Source organism: Cryptomeria japonica, unplaced genomic scaffold (assembly GCF_030272615.1).
Source record: "Cryptomeria japonica unplaced genomic scaffold, Sugi_1.0 HiC_scaffold_687, whole genome shotgun sequence".
In the NCBI taxonomy this organism is placed as follows: Eukaryota; Viridiplantae; Streptophyta; class Pinopsida; order Cupressales; family Cupressaceae; genus Cryptomeria; species Cryptomeria japonica.
The window spans coordinates 45382-56544 of record NW_026729478.1 but is presented as its reverse complement, the minus strand read 5'-3'; the positions used below and the strand labels follow the sequence as shown (position 1 = coordinate 56544).

General features: G+C 34.6%; 1 protein-coding gene across 1 annotated transcript; it reads right to left on the bottom strand.

The window, feature by feature from the left end:
- Positions 1 to 7687: 7687 nt before the first annotated feature.
- Positions 7688 to 10021, bottom strand: LOC131033570 (subtilisin-like protease SBT1.7). Its single transcript, XM_057964800.1, has one exon. It carries the CDS (start codon positions 10019 to 10021, stop codon positions 7688 to 7690), a length of 2334 nt encoding a protein of 777 aa, XP_057820783.1.
- Positions 10022 to 11163: the final 1142 nt, after the last annotated feature.

The window sequence follows — 11163 nt, the reverse complement described above, 5'->3', positions numbered from 1 at the left end:
CATGGATTGAAGATATTACACACATATATGCTCATGAAAGCAATGTATTCTTAATATACATTCTTAGGTAACCATGAAGTTGTTATATCAGTTTAGATATAGATATGCCATATTGCATTATTCCATTACTCTTGTCGAATTTGCATTGTTAGTCTACCTCGTGCCGGGTTGGGTATCTTTTGTATCATGAAATATTTTGGGGAAGTGTAACTACTTCGTGGTAGGGTGGATACATGCCCCAAAAATGTTCTCACCCTTTATGTGATTGTGGGAGACATATGTCAAAGTTCCTGTCATGATGGTCTTCATGAATTATTTTTCATTATAAATGACCTTGCAGTCTATCGTAAAGGAACACGATCCATTATGTTCGGCCTTGTTATAGTTTGTGTATTAAATCTTTATGTTGAAATTTAATTTTAGGTCTCATTCTTGTATATCCGCACTTGTGGAATAGTAACACTTTATTTTATGAATTTTTCTATGAATTCTGTAAATTATGTTATTTTGAAATTATGGATGTCATTACATCATTTGTCTCTATGTTTCCCTTCTTCAACATGTTTTTCTCCACCCATTTATATGCTATTTGAAATTTTTTTGCAATAAATCTAGAAGCATCTTAATCATGAGAAGCATACGAGGAAGCTTTCAAAATGGCATGAAGAATGGAGGTGTAGATGTCATTTTAGAGGATATCTCATTTTTTCATGCCTTCCTTTGTAGTCAATGCAACTATTTAATATGGGGAATCTCTTTCTAGATATTAATCGTAATTATAATTTTAATTTGAGTCTAACCAAAATTGATATTATTTTGTTTATGATGGTTTTTGGTGCATATGTTTTCAAAATGTTTTATTCAATTAAATAAATTTAAATGGAATTTTTAAACCTATAGAGAGATGAGTTTTAAAATATTAAACTTAAGTACTCTGATGTTTCTATTAATATGTGTTCTGATATTACCAAAAATTTAAGTACATTAGATGTGGTAAGTTCGTAAGGCTATATCTTCATACATAATATTATTATCTTTTTTTCTTAATTATATTATTTTCTCAAACCTCACACAATTTAATAAAAGATCCCAACTCTAAATATAAAAAGGTTAGTTTGTAGAAATAAATCAAATATTTTGGAAAGTATGTGTCACACATGCATTTTTCATCCCAACTTGGCTCATAAGAAAATAAATGAAAAATACTAATTTTGTTAAGAGAAAGAACAACATAACTAAATTTCATAAATTTGATGCTAATTCTAGGATGATATAGACAATAGCATGATGATTCAAACATTCTCGAGTTATCTTAACCAAATTTATAGATGAGTGAAATATGAAGACGATGACTACTCTTTAGGCAAAGCTATTATCAAATAAAAAGAAGCAAATGTATATTGCATTTCTACTACATGGTCATATGTAATGTTTCAATTTATTTTTAATAAACATTGTCAATTTTATTTGATTTATTTTATTATCAAATAATATCTCATGCCTTAATTTATTTATTTATTTCAGACTCTCATGAAATTAAGATCTTTATATAATTATTAATCTTTTGAAATAAATTTAAAATATATATACAATATGTATTATATGATTTTTCTCTATGTCATTAACTATATAAATTTTAAATCTTATACATAATTACTAATATTCTTTTATATAATATTTTAAATTATATATTGTGATTTTAGAATAAAATTTAGAAATTTTCAAAAAATTAAAATCCAAATTCTAAACACATGCAAATCAAAAAAAAATATTATGGAGACTCAATTGTTATTAAATATTTTGAGTAGCATAACAATGACATGATTAAAATATTCAAAGTAGGTCAATGGTTATTTAGAGAGCTTCCTCAATTTCCGAAAAAATAGTGAATTTTTTAGATTTTTCAAAAGTGAAAATACATATGTTTAGATTGATTTAATTGATTTTGTGGACTATATATTTGATTTAGAGTTAACTGGTTTGATTGACCAATTAACTCAATTGATTGATTAGTCAAATAACCTAGAACTAATTTAATTAACTCAATTGATTGATTAGTTAAATAACCTGAATCTAACTTGTTTAATTAGTAAAATAACTTGAATCAAAAAAATATTTAATTAAGTTAACATAAATTAAATGTGGATGAGGATAATTATGATTATTTATTTATTTTAACTAGGTATATGTGCATGTATTATTGTTGGTTAATAGATTTTGTTCTCTTCAAAATATGACAGTATCGACTCTTAGCCCCGAATAAGAGAGCAAACTATTAACAACAGTCGGAGAAGTTGCTATGGCTTTGCAACTTTCCTTTCAATTTTAGAGGTACAAATCCATCTTATGATATCAATTTAGGTTATTTTGGGTATGCTTTTAACTAGAAAGCAGGAAAGGTAAACTTTACAAAATAAAGAGGAAGGAAAACATGAGATTAATTACACATGACCATCACATCAAAGTATAAAGATCAATTTCCATATATCTTAAACACAAATCATTTACCAACATTCATACAAATATTTTTACTAATGAATGATCACCGCATAAAATAAATCACAAACAAGAACATTCATAATATCGAATGTAAATTCACAATAATGTAGGAAACCACTATTCGTTATAGCACAAATTCTAAATAAAGAACAGATATTCCCACATTCAATCAATCATTCAGATATAAATATTGATGATAGCATCAAATATAGATCAGAGCTCTGATTGAATCAGCACAAAGTCTCCTTCAAACAGAATTCCATTAAACTTTCATAAAATTACAATATTGCTGCTAACTGAAATTTGGATCCTTTAAGTTCCAAATCGAAACTGTTAACAATGATTCCTACCAACCTTAAATAGTTTGACCATAAACTAATCAAAATAATGACTTCTTGGAGACAACCAATTAAAGAGAGTTTAAGAATAACTTCCAACTAAACGGTCCACTAGGACCAATAGTATGAGCAAGGACTTTAAAAATTGAACAACTAAGTAGGAAACAAGAAATCAAACAATCACATCCTCGTTGCTTCTTTATCTTTATGTTGAAATTTAATTTTAGGTCCCATTCTTGTTATAGCTTGGGTAAGTGAACATAGTGAGCAGCTCCATAGAATTTTTTTTTAACATAACCCTTACTATCAAAATCGATCCTTATGGGTAGGGAACAAAAACCAATCTTAGCTAGAAGTTTATCAAAAAATTTTGGAGATTCATTATTTCTACAAGAAAATTGAGACAAGCTCATAGGAAAAGAGTACCCTTTCTTTCTCATTTGTATATATTTTGTATTAACAAAGGTCATATAACGACATAGTTCCAAGAAGAGATAATTAGAGGCATACTTGGGTAATCTTAATCTAGCCTTTTCATAAACTCCTATTCTCAATTATGAGAAAATTATGTACTGAATATAGAAGCTACCATAATATTGAATTAGGGCCATAGCCTCCTCTGATATTCTCTTTTCAGGGTTTACTTCAATGTCTTTTATGATTGTCATGAATAAAGTGTCATGGATGTGAGAGAAATTCCTCATACCGTCTCTTTTATGTAATTGAGGGAAACAATTATAAACATGGACACCATTTGTGACATTTCCAACTTGTCTCAAACCCAGCCAAGAGATTCTCTTGACAGCTAATACATAGCAAAGCACAAAGCAAAAGCATAATTCACTCCTATCATTAAACTTTACAAGTTGTTTGTGAAGGGAATCACATATTAACCCTGCCTAGTCAATCTGATTTCTATCATCACAAACACTGAGGAAAAAATGAAACATCCATTCTTCAAAGAATTTTATCCTAGGTCGACCAACCACACAGCACAACAACACAATGATATCGGTGATATCATCTCTAAACAGCTCCATTTTTATTCGAGAAGGTAACGTAGATGTACTAGGTCAAGGGGATTTTAACCAACCTTGAACAATAGTGTCCAGACACCAATCTATACAGTTCTGAAAGAACCCCCATCCCGAGTAATAAGATAAATTCACCTCACCTTCTCTTTGAAGGATGTGTAGTGCAAGAGAAATATTATATGTATCTATTTTGTCTATCAGAACTTAATTCACACTTTGGATTTCATGGGAGTCGGGATGATAATGTTGCACACAGGAGAGGACCAATTATAGGCATGCAATGGTGAAAGGATAACCTTTAGCTTGAGATATAGTAGATTCAATGACTTTTTGTGTAATGGGACACTTCTCTAAACTATGAAGCCTCTTCTGAATGTCATGCATTGTAAATGGTTCGATTTCTCTATCTTTGATATGGTCTAATTTTCTTTCAATGGGCTGAGAGGGTTTAGGTGCCATAAAAGCTAAACACAGAAGGGCTAGGGTTTCTGATAGAGGGTGAAAGATCAAATTGGGATAAAATAGAAAGGATTTATGAGAAGAACGGATGTTCATGAATGCCAAATTAACAAACTTCCCCTATCTTATCAACAAGAAAACCAGAAATTTTAACAATTTTATGCAAACAGAGATTCTATCCTCAAACCTGGTTTTGTGCTTTCGCCTATACACCCCTTCAAGTTTACCAGAAGTCTCAAATGCAAATAGGATGAGAAAAGGTGATAGCCATATGAATACATGGAGAAATTAATTCTTTTGTTTCGGCGGTTGTCGTACTACTTTGAGATTTGAAAAAAAAACATTTTATTAATGCTTCATTTATTTCCCATTACCAAAAGGTAATTTATTGACGTCATTGCATGAGTTGTCGGTCTTGAGGCTGCTACTATCGAAATATCAGGCAATCGGGTTCTTTAAGAACTGCATAACACGAGAAGTGTGTGTGCTGAAAAAGTTTCTAACGCGTGTCCGGTTGATATGTGACCTATGAGGGACCCACTAACATGATACTACCGGGGATCGGGGTATCGGGTGGAACAAGGCTCAATAATGATAAATCCTAGTGATTTAAATTTCCATTAGATGGCAATAAGGTGATAAAGTGAGGTGGGGCCCCATTGGACATAACCAAGACTTGACGCTTAAAGGAAAGAGGTTGATCATTCAATCGAGGGTTTTGAGAACTAAAGCATGTACATTACTCTTGTAATGTGGTGGTCCCCAACTTGAGGAACAAACTATGGCCCAATGGGCAGGACGGGCACAACAATTATTTAGGAAATAGCTGATTAATTAATTAATTATGTTTTATGAATTAATTAGTCATGGGATGATATATGGGTGATTGAAATTTATTAATTGATATAATGTAATCAATTAATTAATAAGGTGCATTAACATGGAAAAGTCCATAAGACAGTATCAATGTGGCATGATGATGAGCACAATAGAATTAGTCAATTAAGAAATGATAATAGAATTGATTGGTTAGAATGATGGATTTTCCCAAATAGGATTATGATGGATTTAATTAACAAGGTGATGAAATATAGGTGTCTAAATGTTGCCCTTGTTCAAAGGGTGCCACATATAAAAGAAGCGGTGGATTTGTAAATAATGTAGAATAAGAAATATTTAATGTCACCGAGTGTTGGTCCAAAGCACAAGGAAGAATAAAAGAGATGGATGAACACTTGAAATAAAATAAAAGAACATGGGACTAAATAGATGGGTGGGACTCAAAGGATGGGACAGAAAGAATGTTATTTATCAATAGTTATAAATAAGAATAAATGCAGAGTGTTAATAATGTCATGATAAAATTTGTGATGCTCACAGTACATTTATAAAATTTGAGCAACCTAATTCAATGTATCATGTAAAAGGATGCACCATCATATGGTAGACATTGATAACATATTTTTGATATGAAGTACAAGAAAAATATCTAAGTAGGAAAGTAGTAGGATGGAGCATGATATGGTAGGCCATGATGACATAATTTCCATAGAATTTTAAAGGAGTGACATAAAAATAGAGGCAAATAAAAAGGTATAATTATTTAAGAAAAATTACAAAAACACAAATAAATTGAAAGAAAAATAAAAAAGAAATTATAATTATCCTTTACTAAGTCAAAATCTAAGAAACATTCATATTCATAGTTTTAATTATCCCCAAACAATTATTGATGTGACGAGGTTGGATTTAGAAAGATAAATCCTATCAGAAACCAAGTTAAGATATGAATATCTAATTAATTTACATGTTATTCTAAAATCGATTGGTTGCAAAGCATGTACATATAATCCTGTACGTCAATCTAAGGTAGTATAGTTATCTTAAATACATATATCTAAAACAAATGTGGGAGATATAAAATTTGCAACTATTTTATTCACTTAAAATTTATTTTATTTTATTCTAAAAATAATTTATCATGGCACTAACAAAAAAATTTAAATTGGAGGTTCTCCTTGGTGCCTAAAATTGTGTGAGTGATTGGAAATTAAGGTGTTATATTTTTGTTGTTTGAAGTTATTTGATATGGATAGGATTACATAGATATGCTAAAACCTAATTATTATGCAAATGGTCCTCTTCTTGCATTGCAGTCTGCTCATTCCACATGGGTGATCATTCTTGTGGGGACATTATGGTTGGAAATAGAGGTTCAACATAAGGTTGTACCCCTGGCTCAATAAATTTTGGCTTTTACATTAGTTGGTTCAGTATAGGGCTTGTCACATAGGGAGTTTTTGTTTCCCCTTATTTCCTCATGTTTTTGTTGTTGGCCTATAAAGGGGTTCATGAGGCTCCTTATTGTAGAGTAAGTAAATGGGATTCATTAGTCTAATTATCTAAACTAGGAATCACAAACCATTTACACTAGCAATACATTGAGGAATAAATCAAAACTATATATAGGGCATTTTGTGCCCGCCAAATAGCTTGCATTAAAAAAGGGTAAGAGGATTAGTTGACCCACGATTTAGGCCCACATTTTCTAGTTTTTCTACCTTTTGCATGTTATGAGATAAAGTGACACTTTTTCATGGTGGTTAGGCTTCACACAAACATATTTTGAATATTCCATGACCATTTGACCACCTTTTTGTCGATTGCACAACGTAAGACAAATAGTTGAGGTTTTTTAGATCATTTTTTATTCGATGAGGTAATATTCTTAGTTTTTGAGAATTCAAATGTTTATTATGTATGTTTCCTTTAAATTTGATAATCTAGACTTGTTCTTTTCAATGTTTTCAAGTTAATTCTATTAGACTTTGTGAGATGGTGGAAATTAGGGTGTTACCATTTAGGTTGATAAAGCCACTAATTTTGCCTAACGACCAAACATTAAGAGAACAAAATTAAACTTGATTGATCCAATCCTAAAAGGACTTGATTCAAAACAAGTTAATTCTCCCCTTGTTAGAGTTGAAAACTAAATTTGAATTACAGTTGAATTTCAATGCTAGATCTAGGACAAACAATGAGAGATTGACATAAAATAACAGTGACAAAATATTACAAATATCATGCAAAGCTTAAATCTAGATATGAGGAATGAATTTCTCCTTTCGGATTCATTCTTCCTTGTCTTAGTGAGTTTCAGTGGCTTAGTCTAAACCTAATGGCTTACCCCTTTGTTAGGGTTTCATAATTAATATTATATTTGATGCATTACAAACCAATCACTAAGCTGCATTATATATGCTTGCAAATGACATACTAAGTAGCAGGGCTAGGTTGGATTATCTTATCCATATGGATTGCTAAATATAAATAATATTATATTTGAGCTAGGTTGGATTAGTTTGAAGCTTGCCAAGTCAATACGATCGGACTACGAACAAGTTGTCTTCCACCCTCAATGCAAGTCCAACTTATCTCTCCAAAGCCATTTTGGTCTCCCTCGGAAGGAGATGGAGTCCTTATATTGCTTTCAAATTTCACTATGTAGGTGGCTTTATCGTACAGATTTCTGAACACGAACGTCTGGGGCTCCACAGTGATGCTGACACCAGGAGGGCTCTTCACACTCGCTCTGTATACTACATTACCCTTTGCAACTGCACCCACATTCGTCACTGTTCTTCTGCTCACTTGAGCCGAATTGTTGCCCGGCTTAAACACAACAGAAAACGAAGGGTAATTGAGATCTCCAGCTTCGAAACTGGACTTGGGACACGAGATCAGTCTCTTGGTGAGAAGAGCAATTTGTTTCTTGGTGTAGTTAAGAGAGCATAGAAAGTCTATATAATCTTGCGGTGCCATGTCGTAGACAAGGCCAGGATCCATTGCAGATCTTGGGTCCACGTGGCCTGAGCCCATAGCAAATGGGTTGGCTGCCTCCATGGTTACTGAATCTCTGATCTCCTGCTTTCTATTATCCACAATGTAGGAAGACGTCATGAGAGCAGATTTGATGGCGGCGGGGCTCCAGGTGGGATGGATGGCTTTTATGAGCGCTGCAATGCCGCTGACATGAGGACACGCCATTGAGGTCCCCGAATCTAAAATGTAGTCCACACTTCCAGCGTATGCTGCCAATATGTTGACACCAGGAGCAATCATATCAGGCTTGAGAACAGAAGGATATGCTTCGCTCGGCCCCCTCGATGAAAAAGCAGCCACTATGGGAGCGGCCGTTGCGTTTCCCACAATAGTCAATCCAGTGAGACGCATGGCGGCCGTGGCAGTACTAGTATTCGATGTGCTGTTGATGTAGGATTTTATTTTTTCCCCAGCTTTGAAACTTAAGCTGATAGCGGGAAATTTAAAAGTGTAGGAAAACTGCTGCTGTGCTCCAAGGAGCTCTTCATTGGCCACAATCATTCCTGCACCGCCTGCTCTAGCTACTTCATTGGCCTTCTCCGGTGCGCTAGAGTCATCTGGATCGATCAACTGATCACACAGCACTATCTTATCCTTCACCAGATTGGGGTCGAGACTGCCATCAAGACAACGCTTTGAGCTGTTGCTGGCGGAGACATAGACGAGAGGGAATGGCCCTTGCAATTTTCCATCTCCTCCTTTGAAGGCGGAGGTGCCTCTGTATATCTCCTGGTTGCCCAACACCAGAGAAGCAGGGAAATCTCTGTCGATGCTGCTCGCACCCACGGTTGTAATCCATGGCTCTGTGTTGCTCAGAGTAGACGAAAGTGGTCCTCGATTGCCTGCCCCGGCAGAAACAAATACTCCCTTTTCTGTCGCTCCAAACGCTGCAATGGCTCTGATATTCATGTGGAATGGCACGTCTTCTGAGCTAATTGAGATAGAAAGGATGTCGACGCCATCAGCAATGGCGTGTTCCATGGCAGCAGCCACGTCGCTGTCGTCGCATCTGCCTTCAGGCGCCCAACATGCTTTGTAGATGGCCAGCCTGGCATGAGGAGCCATTCCTCTGGCCGTTCCACTGGCGAAACCGAGTAAACTGGCACCCGTTACCGCAGCTCCTGCGGCAGTTGAGGCTGTATGAGTGCCGTGGCCGTGGGCGTCTCTGGGAGACATGTATTCCAACGTTTCATTGATTTTAGAAACATTATTTTGGAAGCCTTTGTAGAAGTATCGAGCTCCAATGATTTTTCTATTGCAATGTGACGAATTGAAGGCCTGCCCGCTTTCACATGTGCCTTTCCATCTCGAGGGAACAGGTCCAAGCCCTGCATCATTGAAGCTTTTGCTTTCAGGCCATATGCCTGTGTCAATCACGCCCACGATGATATCTTCGCCACCAGTGGAGTATTGAGACCATAATCCAGGAGAAGAAGAGGAGGAGGATGAGAGACCCAGAAACTCTGGCGTGTGTGTAGTGGCAACTTTATTGAGGGAGGAAGGGACCACGGCCAAGCACCCCTCCATACTCTCCATGGCGTCAGCCTCTGCTTCGCTTAGCCTCGCAGCAAAGCCGTGCAAGAGAGTATCATATGTGTATAGCAACTCATTCGCATTTGATTCTGAGACCTGGCTGAGCATTGAAGCGTACCAGTGTTGGTGTAGATAGAAATGTTGGGGTTTCATGGATTTGATCATATGAATAATATAGGGCTTCCTTATATCTTCTTCTTCCGCCTTGCCCAACGACATTGCACACATGAAAAAGAGGAGGAGAATGAGGAACCCGGCAAGCGCGCTGTTAGCCATGATTGGCTACAAACAAAGAAAATCCAGCACTGAAATTATCTTGTCAGATTCGTGATAGTGTGTGTTCTCTCTCACAATGTCGAGAGCCGTTAAGCCTTCCTACAGAGCGTGTTGGGCTACTTACAAAGAAAATTCGGCTCTAACAATGGAAATGTTATTGAATATGTGTTCACGAAACATGGCAGGCAGGGGCAATTTATAAGCAGAGCACAAAAATGTTGCAGGACAATTGACCGAATCAGCTTATAACTCGGTAAGGGTTTTACTCTTTCAAGCAAAATAGAAAAATCTGAGACGCTTCATTGGAACTCTTCAGGTATGATCGAAATCGAAAAGGAATATTTCGTTGTTTAGAATAAGTCAATTTTCTCGCTCACTCTCTCAACCGCTCCAGTAGAATGGTGATCGTTCCGATCGTTATATACAAATTTTAAGATTTTTATTTTTAGTTTATTTTTTTGACATAATCTCCCCCTGATAAAAATGCGAATCCTACAACTTTATTTGACAAATAATAATAAATTAAAATCCGCAACGTAACTTCTGATTTTTAATAATAAAATTAAATTGTTATTATAAATTTTTAAATTATATCGTGAGGTGGTGTATATAATAGATATTTTGAGATTGTGATTTGTATTATTATAATTTTTTAAAATTATATTATGGAAAGTTGTTACAAGGTCAATATAATAGTTTTTTGAGATTGTGATTTAATGGAGTTTGTGTTTTCAACATTTTTTTTATAAACATTGGTTCGTCACACAAAAAAATATATGATGCATTTATAATATGCTCTGTGTGACTATGGGAAACTATACTCTTGGGTACCTTCAACACACTATGATTCTATTTGTTGTCTATAGCTATCAATCTTGTTTTGTGCTTATTAATGAATCATGAATTTTAAACTTTTTTTTTAGTACACATTTACAATCAGTTGCTTCGTGTATCAACTTCCTCTCGCTTCATAATGATTTACCATGTTTCCTTTTTTACTACTTCCTCAAGCCTTCTTGGTTCATGAGCACCAACAATTATCGTCAATGCGTAATTGATATCATAGCCATAACAATTGATGGCTATTTCCTTACTATTTAGTATCTCCTTACAAGATTTCATTGGATTTTGGAATGGATAAT